Raw genomic sequence first — 21,241 nt, forward strand, 5'->3', positions numbered from 1 at the left:
AAATAGCATTGTGGACACTGAATTTGATGAATTTACGTTTGTTTATCAGACACCAGACGAGACAAGAAGCTAACGTTAGCGAATGCTGCCGTCCCTCTGCCTTTGACTCCCCGCTGCAGGAAAAACGTAGTTAGCAGGCTAACGTTCACGCAGCTTTTTGTTAACTGAGCTCTTTTATGAAAAGTGCAATGAGATAACTGTTGTGATTTAGCGCTATATAAATAAAATAGAATTGGTGTTAAATTGGTTTCAGGTAAGGCATCGTCTATTTTCTAGATGGTTTCTAGATGCCCCCCCCCAGTGCTGCTGAATAAAATTCTAGAGGAAACAATGACATTAAATTATTATTGTTATTATTAAGGTTTGCTGTCAGTATTAGTTAGGTAAAGGTTTGCAGCACAATTTAGTATCATTAGTGTTAACCATTTTTATATTTTAAGCATTTTCCCTGCAGAATGTTATCTTTGTCTTGGCAGAAAAGCCTGATGTTCAATACCTAAGATCAATATTAGTCCAGTATATCACTGTCCACCTTGTGCGGACTCTAAGAATAACAAAGCTCAAGCAAGGTCAATATTTTACTCCACAAAAGCTAAAAGCTAAAGTTAAATTCAACTTCTTAATTCTAATTGGCTCATCTGACTTGTGTTATAGGAAAATATTAAAACATTTTAAGTATCACGTGGTGAAACCTAACCTTCCACCACTACAAGTGGTTCGGTTCAATCAATAAACACAAGGAAATGTTTGGGAGCGATTATTCCACACATTGAGCAGGAACTAAGTTCTTTTGTTGCAATGTTTCATTTATGTGTTCTTTTAATTGTGAAGTGCATTGAGACCATGTTTAGTGGTGATTTTACACTTTAAATCAGTGTGATTGACTGATTTACTGTAGGTCCAGCACCATTTTTGGTCAGAGAAGAAGAAGATGCTATTAAAAAGCGGCAACATTATCTTAAACTAGACAGATTTAAAATTCTTCACACATGAGGTTTCAAGTGTCTGTCTTGGACTTTATGTCCACTCAGTATTTGGACACTCTGTAGTGCAAATAACTGTCAGGAAGCTGCTGGACGGCACACAGTCCCCATGCAGCTTGCGTACCTAAATTCAGCTGTGCAGCCAATCTGTGTGAACAAAATGTAACAAAGCTAAACTACCCAAACCTAGTGTTTTTTGTAGTTACCTGCTAAATGAGTGGAAGGTGCAGGCAGCTGGCACATGCTCTCTTGGTCCATAGTGAAGGGCCGACACAGAACCGACTTGTTCTTCATTTGACGTCGACGGGACACAGGCACTCCCATGGCATCAGTCTGAGTACTGGCCTGGAAAGGGAAATTAAAACAAAAACAGCAGAAATAAACAAAGCGGATCCACCCACCCACACCCACACTCCTACACACACGCACACACCAACAGATGCATGTAAGGTCTAGCCTGAAACACACACACATACAGTACATACATGGTCTAGGTTCTTGCCGTCAACGTTGGAGGTTGGAAGTGCTCCTACAAAAGAGAAATAAAAATATAATAGCACTGCATTAAACCCCACAGTGAAAAATGCACACCATAAATATATAAAAACAACTGATATAACTAACCAGTAGGGCTGCACGATTAATCTAATCGCAATGTGGATTACATAACTAAAATTTGACTAAACTAAAAGGTGTGCTGAGTGTGTGATCACAAGTTTTATCCCGATACGAATTATATTGATTCTTCGGAAAACTATATATTTGTGGATATCTTAAAGTCTGCCACAATACGCTTTTGATTAGAGCCTGCGATCATAATGAGATAATTTCATACGCCTATTTAATTTTTTTATTGTTAGATGATTTGACAATTGTATTACTGAGCTCTTCCAGACATTTAAATTAAAACATGGGTCTCAAACTCGCGGCCCGGGGGCCAATTGCGGCCCGCGGGATGATATTTTGTGGCCCCCTGCTTGACATCAAAGTTAAGTGTTAGTGCGGCCCGCGCGTTCTGAAACTTTGGTCATTGCGCTTGTCACTTATGGCTACCGTAGTAGTCTCCTGACAGCGGCGTAACGGTTGTCAAGCTAGCTAAGTACTCTTTGCGGCAAATGCCTGAGGTTGACAATGTGATGTCTGTTGTTGTGAAATTCACCAACCATATCAGATCTAGGGGCTTAAAGCACCGGCAGTTCCGCGCCCTGTTTGGAGGAAATAGTTGTTGTTTTTTGGAATACTTGATGCGGCCCAGCCAAACCCAGACTCTACTTCCAGCGGCCCCCAAGAAAGTTGAGTTTGAGACCCCTGAATTAAAACTACTCTTTTTAATAAAAAATAAAGTGGGAATCAAATATAAAGGGGAATCTTATTGCGTTTATCCAATGCATGGTACCTACTTGATTCTACTCGCCTTTTTTGGTTTTCCATTACGAAAAAAAGTACCTGGTACTTGCTAGCAGATACTTTTTTAGTACCACCTCAGAGGTTCCAAGCAAGCTGAGGTGGGAACAAAAGGTGACATGAAAACCTGCAGACTACTGATTGGTCGGAGAGAATCGTCACTATTCACTGAGTGATCATTGCTAGTGACAGATGGTGGGTGTCCTGAACAAACCCGCCGTAGAAATAAAATAGTTTAGGCAGCGTTTTTTTTTTTGTTGCCTCCAGCTTCTTTTGAAACTAAATTTGTCTTCTGGCTGTGGTAACATGCCAAGAATCTAAAACAACGCCCCTTCAACGTTCTGTGTGTGTGTGTGTGTGTGTGTGTGTGTGTGTGTGTGTGTGTGTGTGTGTGTGTGTGTGTGTGTGTGTGTGTGTGTGTGTGTGTGTGTGTGTGTGTGTGTGTGTGTGTGTGTCGCATTAGGTCACGGCAGTTTCCTGCTATGACGACCAGCCACGGCTCGCCTCACGAATGAGGCGGTAATAATCTGCATTGGAAAAAAGAGGACAGGGCACCGCGGGTGAGTTGAGTCAAGCAGGTACCATTAATGGAAAAATGCCATTACAGACGATATGTATGGATGTATTTACTTTGTATCAAAAATATTGGATCATGGATCATTGAAACGATAGATCAATCCAGATCAATGTAGCGTTACACCCCTAGTTATAACACCTTTCACTTACCGACAGCATTAACAATAGATGAAGCCACAGTGCGTTAAGAAGCTTAATTTATTCTTCACTGTTAACTCACTTTATATCGTCTTTGCTATCTCTTTCCTCACATAGCTTCTACGCTAGGTCCGAAACCCCTCGCCAGTTGCTCCCCATTCAAAAACTAATGTCACTCACTCAGCACCTGCTATTTTTGCTCTCACCAATGCCTCATTTATGGTTGTGCACTGAATCTGCCCTCTAAATTACACCCCCCCCATGGATGTATTAAGTGCTATCCTTGTAATGTCTACAAAATATATGAACTGTCAGTCTGTTGAGGCAGTAGCGTCTGTCGTGTATGGTCAAGTGAGTATGAGAAGAGGATTTTAGACCACGCAGACTTTAACAAGCTGTACCTAGTATATTTGTAACTTAATCAGTAGTTATTATATTACAACCATCTTAAATGTCATTGTTCATAAGGGAATAGGAAAAAAAGTATTTGTTGTTCTATTTATTTATTCATTTGCACTGTTGAGCAAAGCAAACATTTTGAAAAGATTGCTTTTTGTTATTTAATTCAGTAAAATATGAAGCTGTATGTTCAAGTTGAGAAATACAAATTTCAAGATGTTTTTAGTATTTTTGTAATTTTTTTCTTGATTATCAAGCAAGTAGATGTTCATGTTACCATTACATCGCAATCACAGTATTGCAAATCGAAATGGCAATATTACTTTTTATCAAAATCGTGCAACCCTACTAACCAGTAAGAGCAGTATCTGCTGACACACTGGGCTGAGTGGCAGAGCCATTGGCCAGTGACACGACACCAGCTATGACAGGATTCATTTTTGAGGAGTGGTGGGGCTGGGTTGGCGCTGGAGGAAGAGAGAAACATACCAAAGTTAGATTTTGGTCATTCAACATGTGAGATTACTACTTTTCCTTTTCCCCCTCCATTCTTTTCTCACTGGATGCACTCCAAAACATGACAAGATGGTGCTCACTTGTTCTGATTGGGCGTGGTTTTTACTCCATTTGAATTAAGCAAACAAAGCAGCACATGCCACTTCGTGCTGACAAAACTCTGGGTAGCATGTACACAAAACATCACCTGTACCAAAAGCATCGCAAATACTAAAAGAGAAATGAAAACATTTTTCACATGGCTGAATAGAAATACAAAAGTTTCTATAGTGTCTTTGCCGACACGATATATAGAAGTTAAAAGTTTACCACAGCATATCTCCCACAACTGTCAATTTGGAAAGGGCTTAACAATGCTTAAATAGTACAAATGTTTTCATCTTGGAAATTTGACCCTTACACAGTGTGTTTTTCTATGATGAAAGCCATGTGTAACATTTTGGTTGCCTAAAAATGTTTTTTTTTTTCAGCTTTTGAACTAATGAAACTAAGCAGCCTGCTGTTAATTTTTTTTCAGTAAATCCATTTAGTTTTAAGCCTATTTGTAGCCAAAATTATCATGCCAATTAAGACAGTCAACGTGAATTAGAGATGCACTTTTCTATCCGAGCAAGCAAGCTAGTGTTAGCAATGTAACTTGAGTGTCACCCTCTTGTCCAAATATGGTCACTTCTGGCTTAAAAAAGAAGATAGCGACGGCCAAAATGTCAAACTCAAAGCTTCAAAATTGTTGTTCACAAACCATAGGGTGACGTCATGGTGGCTACGTCCACTTATTTTAAACAGTCTATGGGAAAATACCTACTTTAGTGTTATTTTAACCAGCATGAGCTTGTTGGCATGTAGACTGCTATTCAACATCATACTGTACAACACTGATTTGATAACACAATTTACCATATGGTGCTTGTGGGGCCACTCCAGTACCGTTACTGCTGGTGTGTTGGCTTGTCTCAAAATGCAGGTGGCAGTACTGCAACAGGCAGGGCAGGTTGCAGAAATTACGGACTGAACCCAGACATTGCAGCTTCTCAGTCATATAGCTTTGTTTCCTACAGCTGTCACATCGACCCATCTGGACAGGAGAGGAGGAGAAGGAGGGAAGAAAAGACAGGATGAGAGAGAAGAAAGAAGAAGAAATTAACCACCTTGAACAGTAAGGCAATCCCTTGATTTGATGGCATAAAATGTACACTTTAGTGGGATGTCTCTTTACCCCATAGTAGAGCACAGTGTACTGGGACATGCAGTGGGGTTTACAGAACTCCTCCATCTTGCCTCCATAGTGACTGTGCAGCATCTTCTGGCCGATGCCGGAGCAGTAGGTGCAGGGTCGCCAGGGATGATCCTTGTTACGAGATGTTATATCATGTTTGAAGAGAAGCTTACAGTCTGGAACACAGAATGGGTGGGGAATAATATTATGTAAACATAACAAACATATGTTTCAGCCCAGAAGTCCTATAACACTGATCTCAGTTGACTTTTAGACCTATGTTGATTAATAATTTAAAAGTATTTGTACCGAGTTGACTGGCATTAGTCAGACGTTCTGCATTTGCAATTTTATACTTCAATCAAGGCTACAATTATTTTCCATTGAGCCATAGGAATACCTGAAAACAAAGCAGAGGAAAGGATAATAGGAAAAAGGCCTGTGTTAACTCACTCTCACTGCAGAAGATCAGGTCCTGTTGGTTGTAACTGATAATGTCAAAGGGCACTTTCTCCTGTTTACAGAACTCACACACCATCAGGATATTCTTCTGGGTTTTATACTGATCACAGCAAGTCCTACTGCAGAACATAGAAATACGACCCTGCAGGAATGAATTAGCATTAGTGTAATCATCCTCATAGTTAGGTGATGAATTTAACACCCATAATGCAGCTAGCTATAAGGGTTAAGTCTCTGAATATACTGAGAGACTGTATGCACACGTGTGCTCCTTACTTGGTTACTGAATAGCAGTGGCTTTGTATTGAATTGTTTGCTGCACTGATGGCAGTTCAGCTTGGAGGGGTCACTGGGCCCGCCTTCTGCTGGTTTCAAGGGGTGATCAGCAGGTGCTCTGGCCTGGGCTTGCCCAGGGACAGAGGGGGAGGACATAGTTGGGTAGTGGGGCACCAGTGGGGGCACTGAGGTATGACTGGGATGGTGGCCCGGGTAGGGCACTGAAGATGGGTAGTCCTGAGGGATGGGAGGGACTGAGCTTGCTTTGGGGGCATCTCTGAGGGAGGAGTCTCTGAGAACAGAAGTTCCATTGGTCAGGTCTGGCTGAGAGGTGTCCCCGGACTTCTGTAAAGACATGGTGTGAAAATAACAGCAATGTCAAATCTAGGCCAACAGATGCTTCATCAACATCTTATGTTCAATACAAAAAAGCTTCTATGCTACTGGGGCCTTTACCCTGTATATAGAAACACAGTCATAGGAGCAGAAGTTCCGAATGGTGCCGTCCACCATGGCCAGATGATACTGAGGAACCGCGGACACCCTGCACTGGCAGCAGGGGAATGCAGCACCTAAAAGGAAAGGGGTAACATAAAATTAATTAACTTATAATAATGAGCCATGCATTCACTGGATTTGGTTGTGACATAGGCTGCAGTGATGTAACATAAGAAGCCTGTAAAGTTTTAAATTGATTGTATTTTGTGTTTAGTAAACGAGTAAGAAGATTATTTTAGTCACTGAGAAGATCTGAAGCCTTTTCCAAGTTCTGCATTTAAGTATGCATTTATATGCTAACCTTGGCACGTGAGTGTGTGTCTCCGTGGTGTGTACTACCTGTGAGAATGTGTGGGGGTGGTCGACTCTGTTCCACACAAGCAGATGAACAGTATAGCTGAACTTTGCCCCTTTGGTCTCTTTCGATAAGGGTGGAAGACACTACAGCCATTTTGTGACAGTAGGCACATGTAACCGTCTTTCTGCAGGTCTGTGCAAAAAAAACCACAATTAGTATTAAAGAGGTTTACATTTGCTACTAGGGGCTGTGTGTGATTTTCTGCTGATTTATAGCTACTCAAACTCACATCATATTGCATTTGAAGCCACTAATATGATAAAACGGCTAGTATAGCTAAAGAGTTCACGTTTCTGTCATAAATACTGAACCAAACAAGACTTATAAAAACAAGTTTACAGACAAACCTGTTTGTAGGTGCCAATACAGGTCGGACCACAGAAGTTGAGCTGAGTTCTTTCAATTGTGAGCGTCTGACAGGAGCCTGAGCTGCTACTACAGTAAAGTCCGCAGCCTTCACAGCAGTTCATGGCTAACTGCCGCATCTTGCGCCATGTTACAAAACAAGCATTACTACAGAGTCTGTGCAGACGGCCCTGATGGGTGACCTCATGCTCAATCTGCTGTAAAGATGATAATAGTCAAACACAAGGAGGAGAAAGCGAATTAGAAGGTAGCATAAGTACACAGAGAACCTGGGCCCATACTGTTAACTTGGCTTATCAGACATCTTCACCAAAACCTGTCTTTGCTGTTGAAGCTAGCCTTCTGTGTCTCTCTTACCCTATTGGAGACTCTGCAGACGCTGCAGAAGGGTTTTTCAGGTGGACGTTCAGCTGGTTTCTCAGGCGGCTTCTCAGGTTTCTTCTCCACTCGTTTGTCAGGCCATTTATCAGGAACCTTGTCAACAGTTTTCTTCTTGTGTCTAAAGACAGACAAACAGAACTGGCCACAGAAGTAAAAGTAGGTGTTGCCGTCTGATGGAATCGTGATCATGTCCCTAGGCTGAAGAATCTCCCTGCAAAGAGAACAGCACAAGGAAAAAAAGAGAGTAGCTGAAAAATCCAGGATGATGGCAAGCTTGTGGTTAGAACATACAAAGTGGCAAAAATGAAAAAACGAATATTTCAAATATAATAGACAATATTTTATATTTGTTACGCTTTCAACCTTGCCTGAACAAAGTAAATATGAATACATTTCTTTATAATAATTAATAATAAAAAAATGAGGAATTATAGTGCTTAGTGTCAAATTTTGGAACTTTAAAATTACTAAACTCCCAGACGACCAATTGAGACAAATATACATAGTGTTTTGGGAGGAAAAAAAGCTTTTTTAACTGTATATGGGATTTAGGATTCTGACATGTGGGCCACTGAACAGACAATTTTTCAATTACACTACAATATTGTCATACGGTATATTATAATGAAAACAAATGCAGTGTTCCATAAAAAGCGTTTTATGGAAAACTGTCAGCAATATGATGGAAATGTCTTACTGCCTTAAGGCACCCTTTACACTCCTATATTTGACTGTTGCAAAATCCACTCTTCTATATTCATCTACATAACTTTAAAAGTCAGAAATAGCTAAACTCCCTAAAACAAACATGGTTTTTCTTTAAACTAAACTAGCACAACACTTTGACCATGGGTATTTTTATGTGGTAAATGAATACACCTCATATAAACTGACTGCCAGCTTATGGGAGCTAAACGTAACCCAGATTTAAGTCTATACTGATGTCAGATGGAAACAAAGACGTACCTGTTGCACTGAAAACAGGATCGGTTCTTGTTAGCTGGAGGCAGATGACCAGTCAGACAGACTGTGGAGCAGAACAGCTGTGTCGAACCTTTTCTTTGGAATGCTGTTTGGCCTTTCAGAAGAACCTACAACCATTTACAGAACCATGAAACATAAAACTGACTGAAATAAAATGCCACATCAACCCCAAAAGTCCTGACACATTAAACATAGTTTCTGCTTATCATGCCATAAATATAGCTAATAAATATAGACAATATGAATCTGTCAGTATTCAATGTTAATAGACATTACAATACATACATACATACACACACACACACACACAGTATATATTAACAGTTTACCCTTAATACTACGCACATCTATGTAGAGGGGTCGTGTTAAGCAGCACAAAGTTACAACAGTACCTTAGAGCAGCCACTGCAGCGAACGCTACCAGGAACGGAGGGTGGAGGAGGGCGTGGGGGTGCTGGTACCAGAGCTGGTAGTGAACTGGGGATTGGAGCTGGTGGTCTGAGAGGGAGGGGAGCTATAGCTTGTAGGACATGCTGTCCTCTACCTGGGATAAAAATGGCCGTTGGAGTAGGAGCTGGAACTGCAGCTGGCACTACAGTGGATAAGAGGGACAAGAAAGACAAATAAGGAACAACATTTTTTGATCACGATTAAGAATAAAAACTCACACATGGAAAATCTGCATTTCTGAACCTCTGGCTGCTGACACAGATGTATCTATCAAACATTAACAGGGCGCTGCTGGTGAACCAGCATGCACAATAATACCACTGCCCCCGGAACTGGAATATGTTAACTGAATGCAGTTGTTATTCATGTTTTAACAGTGTTTTTCCAGCTATAATTTGTCAGTGTCTGACATTAAAATGCTAAGATGACCATACCAGGCGTTTTCCACTGTCAGCCCAGTCAATCTGGTGTTATTACAAGTTCAACCAGGTTTTCTGAACATTTACTTTAAAAACATTTTATACAATTTGGCTAAATATTAGAAAAGTTCAAATATGTCTAGTTATGCATGCTTTGAGAAATGACTGCCACTGACGGAAGGCGAAAGCAGATATTTGGTTGACGCAAAACCAGGGGTATGGTCCTTTAAACATGACCAAACTAACCCAATAGCTTTGGCATGCAGTAACCAAACTGCTCACAGCATTTTCAGTGTTCGACAGATTTAGAACAACGGGACAAAATCTTGTTGTTGGAAGCATTATGGTTCTGGTTTGAAATCCGTTTGTGGGTGGGCTTTGGTTGGATGCAGGTTAACAATCCGTGTGGAGCGTAAAAGACACGGAACACAGACAAAATGCACTCTTGGAACCCATCAGCCATCATCTGACCTTGATTGCTTTTCAGTCGCTTTTTTAAAATATGATTATCTGCATTAATATGCGAGTATCTGTCTATAGAGGCGTTTGTTAAGTCCAACTCCATCTCAAGTTGCTAATTGGACGCAACACATGGAAGAAGTTTCGGACCGGGTTTCAGCTGGCTACACTGGAAACCCCGAAATATTGGCTAAACTGTCATCAGACCAGTAGCTGACGGGTTCCAAGATTGCTCTGTGCTAAAGCATTCTTCTAACTTACAAAACATGAACAGGACACAATATGACCACTACAAAATGTCAGGTCTGATGTTAAGATGAAAGAAACATGTCAAAATGAACAAATAAATTAACCTACCGGTAGGAGATGCAAAGGTGTTCCCTCCACCTACAGAGTAGACAGAGCTGATCCTCAGCTCCTCCTGAAATATGAACATAATAAAATAAAATGCTATAAAACAATCAATTCAAGGTGCAAAATTAACTTTTTGTTTTATCCCTCAACGGCTTGTAAAAAAAATAATAATAATAATAATTACCAACATATTTTTCAACAAGCAATAAAACTGCACAAGATAAAACACGGCAGCTCATTGTATTGCTGTCGCTGTCATAAAAATACGCTGATCTCTTGCCATTCCTGATCTGTGAAGCACCACTTCTCTGTAATTTTTCTTTTAACCTTACTTCCACTGTGCTTTTTCCTTTTTCTTTTAATGCTAGGTCCATGTACTCCAAAATTGTGCCGCCCGCAGCAACATACTTGCAGGCTCATTTTTTACGGTTAGTGAGATTTTCTCCTCTGCAGTACCGGATAGTACCTCTTGTAATCGGGCTGGTTTAATCCCACAATTCTGCACATAAACAGTAGGTGCATACGTTCTCTCCTCACACCTACCTCCTGATGCTCCAGCTCCTCTTTGATTTGTCTGATGGAGCTCTGAGGCAGTAAAGCAGCGTCGTAGCCCTCATCAATGGGCTCATCTTTAATATTGATACTAGGAGACATTGGGGGGTTACTGTCCGCCATTGGAGCTGCATCTGACCTCTGAAATAATAAAGTATTCATAATTATCTGACAAAGGTTCAACAATTTTTCATTGCATTAACTTGACAATCTTTCTAGAGCCCCACCTCTCCCTGCTGGCTATCTTCTGTCTCATCTGTCTGGTTCAGGACGCCTCCATCTGACAGAAAGGTAGAAAAGAAAACGTTCATTAAAACAATACATACATAACCCAGGAGTTTACAACTAGTCCAGACCACCATATATTCCAGGAAATAATGGACAGTAACACAGTGGCGCAAACAATTCCAGTGCACACTTAAAACTATTCTTCAGGCATTTTACCCCTCACACATTCACCTCACATTCTGTCCAACTCCCAAGCATATATACCATCCTGCCAAAGGAGGGGCACTGAAATTGGGGGAGCACACACCAAACCCAGACACACCCAGCTGATCTCAATGAACTGTGTGCTTTTTGTTAAAAGGTGCACTTAAAAGCTACAAACACTACTAATTAATACAAACATAATAAAATAGAGAGAAACTAAACAAACAAGGCTACCATTTTCACAACACTCTCAGTCTTGTTTGTAGTGTAGTGTACAGTATAGTTTAGGGTTGTGTTGATGGATGATATAGTGATGCAGGTCAACCATTAAAATGGAGCACCACCTTCGTGAAGGAACGCCCCCACCCCATCAGACACACACTAAGACTAGTGGATGGAAAACTGACAACTGCGTCAGTCTTAAACTAGCAAACACACTTGTGTTGAACTTTATGCTGTGTTTGTTAAGCGTTTCTGGATTTAAAAAAGGGATCATCATGCAGTACAGCATGTCAGCCCACTCTCTCTGCTTTTGGCTGCTGATAAAGTCCACCGGTGCGTGCACCACTGTGAGATGATTAACCACAGTCATTTAAAGGGCCATTTTAGCAATAGTATTACACTTTTATGAAAGGAAACAGATTTACAAGAGAATGATTTTTTTTTTTAAATGGTCAAAATCGGGACATAAGAGGCCAAGATATACTCCTGTCCATTATTCTCAAGAACAGGCCAAGCCACCGAAATACTGGATCCTAAATTTTCCATAATGCAACTCCATAGTGGCTTTTATTAGACCCTCACTGCCTGGTAAATTCCCATTTCTTTCAAAGCTCTAAACATCGCTAGGACATTATCAGGATTATTTGCTCAGACCTCGGAAAGCTCCTTCCAGAGACCTAGAGCAGTTTATACAACTGTTTTGGAATAGTACTCTGACAAATGACCTGAACCTCATGCGTATAATTGGTGGTGTACCCCTTTAATAAAAGCCCAAAGAACAGTGATCCTGGTGTGTCAGGAGGACTAAAGGTTGTATATAAAGATGGACTGCCATTACAGCTCTCCAAAAGTCAAGCCAAAACCCCTTGATCGCCCCCTGGTGGCTGGCTGCAGTATAGGTCATAAATCCCATCCCTATCCAACTAAAAAAATAATAATCGAGGAACACTTCAAATTCTTTTCCCCCCAAAGATGGTGTCTTTCATTTTAGGTAGTTTCGATATGGCTGACGTACATTAAAGTGTTCATTTCTTCAGATAAATTTGGTTTAAATTATGTATTTAATGCTATATAAAAAAAGCATGAAATGTCATGATTGACAGCCGTGATTGACTCGCAATTGGTGAAGCTGGTGTATGGGCGGGACATTGTAGCTCTACTGGCAGATCAGGGCCCTATGAAGTAGTACAATACATTGGATAGACACTTGCACTTGTATGGCACTGGTGATGACTCTTGTATTTTACAGTCTAATTTCTCACGTGCATGCAGGTATACCTCGGCTGTTGTCAGGTGTATGGTCCTGGGAGGAGTGGGAGGTGTTAGCAGACGCACTGCTCCCTTCCCTCTCTTGCTCCTCTCTGGGCTGAGGAGCAAAGGCTTCGTCTTCAGTTACGTTGTTCTTTACTCCTGGTTGGCCTCTTTCTGGGTTTGTCTTGCCCACATTAACATCCTCCAGGGTGCCCATTTGCAAGGCAAAGTGCCAGTCTTCCTCCTCTTCTTCTTCTTCTGGCCCATACGAAGGAAGGCCATCCAGTGCGTCATCAAATGCTGCCCCTCCACTTCCTCCACCTCCTCCTTCGTTGGTTCCCACGGTAAACGAGGAGTTTCGGACAGAGGAAGGGGAGGAAATGCGAGGAAAAGACGACTCTCCCGTCCCCTCCTCCATCTTTTCTTCTGGTCTGCTGCTGTTGCTATCTTCTTCTTCTACCGGTTGGTTTTCCCCTTGTCCTGAAGTTTTGTCTACTCCCTTTGTTTCATCTTGACCTCCACTTGGAGAAGAGATGAAAGAGCTCCTGGAGGAGTCAGCAAAGTCTCCAAGCCCCATCACTTCGTCAAACACTCTGGACAGGCGCTCCTCATGCTGTAGGGGAGAAACAGGTTTGGGATTTCAAGCGGCATATTCATGTATCTCAAGGCACTCAAGGAATGATGCACTATAATCCTCTATTCCTCACTGTCAAATCTAAACTAGATCTTTATTGTCCACTAGTAGGGGTGTGCAAAAAAAATAAAATAAAAAAGCACTACAGATTCAAAATCGATTCATATTTGTTTTTTTCCTTTTTTTGTTTTGTAATGGCGCGTGTACTATCACATGGGTAACACACAAAGTAACATTTACATTCTGTGAATGTTTTTTTTTTTTTTTTAAATTGAGAATCTTTTTAATTGAATCTTGACCCTAAAAATCTATATTGAATCGTGACATTTTCTGAATCGTGCACCCCTATCCACTAACATGGCAATATTTAATTTGGCTTGACAGACATATACACGTAAGACTGTTGTTTGTTCAACAGTTTGATGGATGTTGGGACAAAGGTGGACATGGCTTGTTTGGATCGTAGGGGAAGGGAACGTAAGAGAATCTCCTTCCTGAAGGTAACAGATGTACTGGTTGTTGAGGTTATGGGTAATCAAGTTATCCTTGAAAACAATCAAGTTCATCTGCCTCCTACTGGTGCTCCTAATAGCAGTGGAAAACTGCAATTGCTAAGGAGCAGTAGGGGGAAGCAGAGGAACAGATTATCTGTCTCAGCAACTACTGTCAGGAATCAAGATTTAGTGAAAGTTTCAGCAAATATGACAAAAACATTTTTTATTATAAAACGTTGCCTACTGAACTTTAAGCTGCACATTTTCACAAAATTCTTTACTCAAAATAATTTTAGGAATAACACCAGATCACCTGTGCATTCAGAGTATCAACTCAGATGTACAATTATCCTAGGTAGAATCCAGTTCACCCCTTTGTGACTGACCTGTAAACCCAGAGAACCTTGTCTAGTATAAAAAACTGTACACCTTAACCATCCGATTCTCTCAAGAAGAATAAAAAAGTCAGAGTTTACTAAGCCATTCAAACAGTTGTATGTATGTATGTATGTATGTATGTATGTATGTATATACATCTCTCCATTTTTTATTAACTTAATGAACCATCAGTTTTTGAAATGCACCACTAATCACCAGCTAATACCTCCTCAGACAACAATGTGATAGTGTTGAACTTGACTTGAGCTGCACAAAGGGAGGGCCACTTGTACATCACATCTGTATTTTTAAGCTCTGATGTATTACATACCAACACACAGTCTGCCTCCAGCAGCAAACCCATTTTCCATACAATTGGCAGGTAAGTCAACTTTCTCCATCACTTTACACAGTAATAACACAACAGTGACAGTACCAAGCACAACATCACCAAATTTTCTGTCAATAGATAGTGTCTTTGATGAACTAGGAAAAACACATTTGCGTCTTGTAATTTTGTTTTCTTAACCAATCCTACCGATATAATGACTTTATATCTTACTTACTTTATAACCCTACATTCTCATCAAATAACACCCTACCCTCACGGATTTTAACCACCAAACTCCATTTCAAAATTCGGCCATTCATCGTGTCCTGGCATATATGTAAACTCTCTCTCCCACAAACAAACACACACACACACACACACACACACACACACACACACACACACACACACACACACACACAAACAAACAAGTAAGACATTGTAGTAGTTGTCGGTGTCCTCAAGTAAAAATAACACTGGTGACTCGCTGGCCAAAATCGCCACTTTTTTATTGTCAGCAGCAGCCCTCCGCGATGGAAGGGCTTTCTGGAACAGCAGTCACAGCACCATATAGGTTAGTTGTAGTGCTGTAATAATAAAGGCTCTTGGGGTTCACAAAATACCTGCATCATATTCTCTGCGATACGTTTCTTTGCGGTTTATCAAATTATCAGGTTATCAGGGAACTTGGCGTAGCGGCATGCATCAGTGCAGCAAGCTACAGGGTTGTAAGCTAGCTTGCTAACGTTAGCTTCAATGTGAACATCTTGACCGGAAGTTAGCCCACAAAAACTAAATTTATTAGTATGTAGATACATCAACTGAACAATTCAGCTTGCCGTCTGAGTGTCACTATAATTATATTATATATTTGCATTTCTTACCTTTAATCGTTTAAGTCTAAATTCCTCCGAGTCCGCCATGTTTTAATTATGCTGCAGACGCCGCGCTGCCTAACATCCACCCACTTCTGAGGGTTATGGGTTATGTATGCTAGCTGCTAACGCTACTAACAAAAAGGATGCAGCAGTAAACTAAATAAAGAAACCAGGGTAACTTAGTCGTCTAACGCCAAGAATGGGTGTAACTGTAAGAACAAGCCAACCATCTAGCTAGCTAATGTTTTGGATTTACTTTCTGAAGAAAAGAAACAACGTTAAACGGTCCACTGAACATAAAGACGACGACGAAGACAACACTTTGGTGGGAAAGATAACGTTATAGCTTTACCGTAATTTTGGGTGGCTTTTCTCCGTCTTCTACTCCTGACATTGTTGTTGTCAGGGATTGTATCTTGCTCCAGACAATTGTGTTGTACTATTGTGGTTGCTGTTGTAAATGCGTAATGGCATTTACTTTTCCAGTCTTCACACCAACCCTTTGCCTAACCCCGGTTTTTTCAAATGTCATCCCCAGAAAAAACACAGCGTGCTGTATTCGAGTTAATACGGCAATCTTTTCAGCTTTGTATTACATTTTTTCTCTTCGTTCTTTATTGAACAACAAATTGACAAAAAACAAATCAGATGAAAGTGAAGCACAATATTCAAATCCTTATGTGTCTGAGTAGTAAAAAAATAAATATTTAAAATAAAACAAAAACAAATGAAAGTGCATTTGTAAATAATAACAGTTAAACCATATAAATGGTCTTATTTATTATTTATTATATGCAAGGTTTGTGTATTGACAAATTCATTTCATAGGCAATGTAATATAGGCAAATTCATTACATAAAGAAATAAAAAATGGTTGGAGTTTTCATAAATTAATAGTTTTTTTTTGAAATTCTAAGAATTGATTTATTTATCAGATTTTCAAGTTTCTCTTTCTTAACTAGTCCATACATTTCATCTGCATTTGATTTGATAAATAATATGATTTATTGTGTCTAAACCATTCTTATATTTCTTTCCAATATAGTTTGGGGGTGGCAGGGAAAGAAAATATGTTCTGTAGTTTCAATGAAGGGACGATACATTACTTTACATTTACTTAATTTAATCGTTATGTAAGGCATTGGCTGGAAGTAATATTATTGATTAATTTCAAATAATTTCTGTAGCTTTAGGTAATGTAATCGTGTAAAAGATTTAATCTTAGTATTGAGCTTATGTCTTTAAAATAAAGACAGCAGTAGAACTTTGGTGTTCATTTTAAACGTCATAACCCTCATATATATATAGACATAATTACTTTCATTTGAGGGTAGTTGTAACCTGATTATTCTTTGTTATTTTTTAGATGTCCATTATAAATGAAAGTGAAGACGATTTTACATTCAATAATTAATTCTTGGCCAGTCAGCCATCTACCACCTTGTGGTCTGACTAATGCACTATTTTGGACAAATCGCATAAAGCACAAGAATAAGACCAGACCACAAGGAGACAAGACACTGATCCTGTAATTTGTCCTCAGTCCTCACTATTCTACATTTTTGATCCATTTATGAGAAACATCCCTCATCCTGTCAGGGCCAGAACCCCTATCCAGCAGAGGGCGATCTTAACAGATGTATGGCTCTACCGTAAAACTGAGAGTATCAGCGCAGATTTTAGCGTACGGCGGGCATGAGAAGAGTGAGCTCTGTGGTAAAAAAAAAAAACAGCAAAAGAAAAAGGACACACAACACATCTACTGTGATCAAACTTAAAACCATAACAACAAGGCACAGAAAATTACATTTTCTTCGTAAATGTGGTCGCGTTTATTGTATCAACTGTGGTATCTTAATGCATATCCTCGTATAGAAATATAAAAAACACAGCCGACTGCAGCTTGTCTTTCAAAGAAAGCCCACTCTATGTATGTGTATTTCTATGTGGGCCGACCCGAACCTCCCATTGGGGTCAAACAGGCGTCAAAACCTTTTCGGGAAGCAGTAAAGAGAGTCGACATTGTTGTTGACGGTTGTGCTGTTTCCTTTCCTTGTGTCGGAGTGTTTTCTCGCTGTAGGTTGAAGCCTCTTCACCGGCGGATGAATGGCAATGACGGCAGTGAGAGCGGTGGCAGCGGGGGGTCCGGCGTCTTTGTCCCGGTTTAGGGGAGCGCTGGTCGCGGCTGTGCTGGGAGATTGTGTCGGCGGAGAGTTTGAAGGAGCGGAGGAGGTTCCCATGGAGAGTGTGCTGCAGCATCTGAGCAGCCTGTACGACGAGACCAAAGGGAATGGTTAGAGAGAGGATGAGATTTTATACACCAGTCCGCGGAAAATGAAATACCATATTACAGGGTGGCACTGACAGAAATGCGAGAGATAACATGGCTATTGGCTAAACTCCCAACCTACTACCCATGCCAACCTGTCCTACAGACATCACTTATTCACTATACTAGGCTAGGCTGCCATATTAAACTGGGGGCAATAAAGCGTTACATAAGGGGTTTCATTCTGAGTACCTCACATTTATTTATTCTACCATAATTTACAGCTAAACATCAAAATAATAGGAAATGGCAGAAATGAGTAGCCTACCTAGAATGATGTCCACGAACTTAAAGTATGAGAAAACCAAACTTCAAATGACATTAGAGGACAATTGGCCAACACACTTTAACTGACAACAAACATGAATTGATTTCTTCAATTTTTTAGACAGTGCTGACATTCTGGTAATGTTGATAGGCCTATATGTCATGCACGTTGTTTTTGGGCGCCATCATGCAGTGTTAATATGCCTGTGTGTGTGTGTGTGTTTTAGGTATCCTTGAGTACAGTGATGACACGGCAATGGCACGTTGTGTGGTCCAGTCTCTACTCACCCGTGCCGGCTTTGATGAGCAAGACATGGCTCGCAGGTATACCAGTGCACACTAGCTGCTGACACTTATATTTTTCTTTGCAGAGTTACGATCGAGGGATGCACTTACACACAAAACACAAATTGAAGCCCTGGTGTCTCACCCCTCTAGGTTTGCTAAGGAGTACAGTGCGTCCCCAGGTCGTGGTTATGGTTCTGGAGTGATCCAGGTATTGAAGAAGCTGTCCTCCCCTCAGCTCAGTGATGTGTACCAGCCGGCCAGGGACCAATTTAATGGTCGAGGCTCCTTTGGGAATGGGGGAGCCATGAGGGCGGCCCCCTTCGCACTGGCTTTCCCCGAACCAGTTGATGTAAAAAGGGTGAGCAGTGGACATCATTTGGGCAAAAAACATCTTTGGTGACATGCATGTTGAAGCTATGTAATTTCTATTAATAGTCTAAAACTTCAGTAATTCTGTAGCATTTTTTTGCTTTGTTTCCAATTGAAGTATAACTTTTTGTGTGACCAAGTAAACTGTCCTAATTTTCCATTTGACGCATGCCTGAAGTAAAGTCTTGAGTCTAAAAATGTGGCCCAAGTGAGAAACATTCACTAAGCTCAGTACCAGTTCTCGTGAATTTAAATCAAAATACTTTACACATGCACAAAAATACTTGAAATTAAAACTTTCATGACAAGTCAAGTCTCCGATCAATAGGACCCAAATCAAGTGTAGACTCAAAACGATGGTCTTCATAAATCCAGTCTCAAATAAATAAGTGATGGAAGTCAGATTTGCGTTCAAGTTATGTAACCTGAGTCAACAGGAAATGTTTTTTTAAAACACTTTGAGATATAAATATGTCACTGTCTGCATATGCTGACAGTGACTTATGACACTGTGGTTACCTAACCATAAAGTGGTTCTTCTGTCATCAGCCAACAACCAGACAAGTGTCTTAAAACACAGTGATAAAAATCTTCATTAATACATAAAACAGCACAAAATAATGTTAATGCTGATTCTGCTAAAAACCTTCCCATTCTGTGTAGGCTACTTATGACTGACAATAAAACACACAGGCTTGCATTTTAAGATCTACTGAGTTGTTTGTGCAAGTTAAATTGGTTTCATTTATTTCTTTTTGTCTCCAGTTCGCCCATCTGGGTGCCATGCTGACCCACTCCTGCTCTCTGGGTTACAATGGCGCAGTGCTGCAGGCGTTAGCTGTGCACTTCTCCCTGCAGGGGGCGCTAGACCTGCCCCAGCAGTTCATCAGCAGGCTAATCACAGAGATGGAAGAAGTGGAGGCCAACGAAGCCACACGCAATGATGCCAGAATGTAAGTCCTACATGAATAAGCGACGCGGCGGCTGTAGGAGGTCAGAGATGTCATCTGACGTTTGGGGTTCATTGGCAGGAAACACGGAAGAATTTATAAAGATGGAAAAAGATAAAAGCAATAGAATCAGGTTATATTGGCACTGCTAGTTTTTTAGTATCAATCTTCATTTAACATGGTGTTTCTGTCCAGCCTAAAAGAAGCAGAGAAGCCATTCTGTGAGCGCCTCCACAAAGTTAGAGACCTGATGGACAGGAGCAAGGTCAGCATCGAGGAGGTCATTTCTGAACTGGGTGAGTATCTGTTTATCTCTGACTTTATCTTGACTATCTATTGAGGGCATCCATTTTTATACATACTGCATGCCTTTTTTATTATTATCTAGGGCTGCAAAACAATGGCATTTTTGAATCATTGAATAATCTGCCAATTCTTTTCTGAATTTGTTTGAAAATAATGGAAAATACCTGTCACAGATTTTTAAAGCCCAAGTTGACTTATTCACATTGCTTGTTTTGTTTGAACAACCGCAAGATATTCAGACTACTCTCATGGAAGATGAAGAAAAACATTACATTTTACCTTTTTTAGGAGTTATAACCATCAAATGAGTGCTTTGAAGTCACTTTAACGATAATTGGACAAGTAAAAATAGTCAATTTATTTTCTGTTGGTCGACTAATATATTAACCGACCGATTGTTCAGTAGGATGGAATTCCATATCCTCCTTATGGATCTTGAAGACAGACATTTTACAGCTGAAAAACTTATTTTGTTAAATCTTAAATTAAATCTACAAAATATTATATTTAGGTTTTATTTGTACAGAGCAAATGGATTGTTTCACTAAGGGGTGAAACTGTCTTCCTGTCTTTCCTTTCTAGGTAACGGTATTGCAGCACTCCACTCGGTCCCCACTGCCATATTCTGTGTCCTTCACTGCCTGCAGCCACAAGAATGCCTTCCTGAGAACTATGGCGGCGTGGAGAGGACTATTGCATACAGCCTGGCCCTGGGAGGGGACACAGACACCATAGCCTGCATGGCAGGGGCCATCGCCGGGGCCCACTATGGCATCGAGGCTATTCCTCAGTCATGGATAAAGTGCTGCGAGGGAGCCGAGGATGCAGACATGAACGCAAAGCGACTTCACATGCTGTACCACCAGTCATCACATGGAGGCGGGGGTGGGACAGGAGAGCAGAGCAGTGAAGACGCATGTGATAGCCAGTCAAGCGCTTCTAACGGCACAGAGAAGAAACATGGAGCGGAGTGATTCGTCAACTGGAGTTTGACAAAAGGACTCTTAAACACAAATTACACACTAACACTTGGTAATAACTTTTTTGGGACTGTGTTGGTTAACTGGGAACCTGTGAATAAGGGCAGGCCTATCTGAACATTGACACATTATATTATTGATCAAAACAGCTTATTATTTTCTGAGTTCCCAAGTTTTCCGAAAATAAAAAAGCTAATTTTGTTTGGTAACAGAATAGTTAAGCTGATCAAATAAGAAACATCAAGGGTCACCAGACAGACTACATTGACTGGATGGTAACGTCATACAGAATGTTGTAGTGCACGCACGCACGCACGCGCACACACACACACACACACACA

At 40.6% G+C, this 21,241-nt stretch overlaps 2 protein-coding genes across 7 annotated transcripts in view; one reads left to right on the plus strand and one right to left on the minus strand.

Moving 5' to 3' along the window:
• The window catches only part of si:ch211-266o15.1 (zinc finger MYM-type protein 4), a 28,652-nt gene extending 12,667 nt beyond the window's left edge, over window positions 1-15,985 (minus strand). The window contains exons 1-18 of one of the 6 annotated variants that reach the window (XM_032501217.1): window positions 15,764-15,985; window positions 12,724-13,309; window positions 11,019-11,071; window positions 10,783-10,932; window positions 10,243-10,306; window positions 8,950-9,149; window positions 8,540-8,664; window positions 7,550-7,784; window positions 7,174-7,386; window positions 6,808-6,958; window positions 6,427-6,542; window positions 5,971-6,315; window positions 5,686-5,836; window positions 5,233-5,408; window positions 4,914-5,091; window positions 3,854-3,967; window positions 1,469-1,512; window positions 1,190-1,328 (exon numbers count right to left, since the gene is read on the minus strand). In XM_032501217.1, the coding sequence (XP_032357108.1) occupies window positions 1,190-1,328; window positions 1,469-1,512; window positions 3,854-3,967; window positions 4,914-5,091; window positions 5,233-5,408; window positions 5,686-5,836; window positions 5,971-6,315; window positions 6,427-6,542; window positions 6,808-6,958; window positions 7,174-7,386; window positions 7,550-7,784; window positions 8,540-8,664; window positions 8,950-9,149; window positions 10,243-10,306; window positions 10,783-10,932; window positions 11,019-11,071; window positions 12,724-13,309; window positions 15,764-15,805 (3,082 nt within the window). In that variant the 5' untranslated portion in view covers window positions 15,806-15,985. Of the gene's footprint in view, window positions 1-1,189; window positions 1,329-1,468; window positions 1,513-3,853; window positions 3,968-4,913; window positions 5,092-5,232; window positions 5,409-5,685; window positions 5,837-5,970; window positions 6,316-6,426; window positions 6,543-6,807; window positions 6,959-7,173; window positions 7,390-7,549; window positions 7,785-8,539; window positions 8,665-8,949; window positions 9,150-10,242; window positions 10,307-10,782; window positions 10,933-11,018; window positions 11,072-12,723; window positions 13,310-15,417; window positions 15,708-15,763 lie in introns of those variants that run through there. The other 5 variants (XM_032501216.1, XM_032501219.1, XM_032501218.1 and 2 more) reach the window with 5 other exon arrangements.
• A 297-nt stretch (window positions 15,986-16,282) lies between these two features.
• Window positions 16,283-21,138, plus strand: adprs (ADP-ribosylserine hydrolase). Its single transcript, XM_032501263.1, has 6 exons — window positions 16,283-17,704; window positions 18,235-18,331; window positions 18,446-18,653; window positions 19,430-19,617; window positions 19,810-19,910; window positions 20,503-21,138. Exons 1-6 carry the CDS (start codon window positions 17,518-17,520, stop codon window positions 20,892-20,894), a joined length of 1,173 nt encoding a protein of 390 aa, XP_032357154.1. The 5' UTR covers window positions 16,283-17,517; the 3' UTR covers window positions 20,895-21,138.
• The last annotated feature ends 103 nt before the right edge of the window (window positions 21,139-21,241 follow it).

The sequence above is a fragment of the Etheostoma spectabile genome, chromosome 20 (assembly GCF_008692095.1).
Source record: "Etheostoma spectabile isolate EspeVRDwgs_2016 chromosome 20, UIUC_Espe_1.0, whole genome shotgun sequence".
Taxonomy (NCBI): domain Eukaryota; kingdom Metazoa; phylum Chordata; class Actinopteri; order Perciformes; family Percidae; genus Etheostoma; species Etheostoma spectabile.

Bases quoted from the DNA above. Each gene is read 5' to 3' on its own strand.
- adprs (XM_032501263.1), top strand. From the start codon at position 17,518: ATGGCAATGACGGCAGTGAGAGCGGTGGCAGCGGGGGGTCCGGCGTCT. The intron at 18,654-19,429 runs GTGAGCAGTGGA...TTTTGTCTCCAG, and splicing joins AACCAGTTGATGTAAAAAGG to TTCGCCCATCTGGGTGCCAT. The intron at 19,911-20,502 runs GTGAGTATCTGT...TTTCCTTTCTAG, and splicing joins GGAGGTCATTTCTGAACTGG to GTAACGGTATTGCAGCACTC.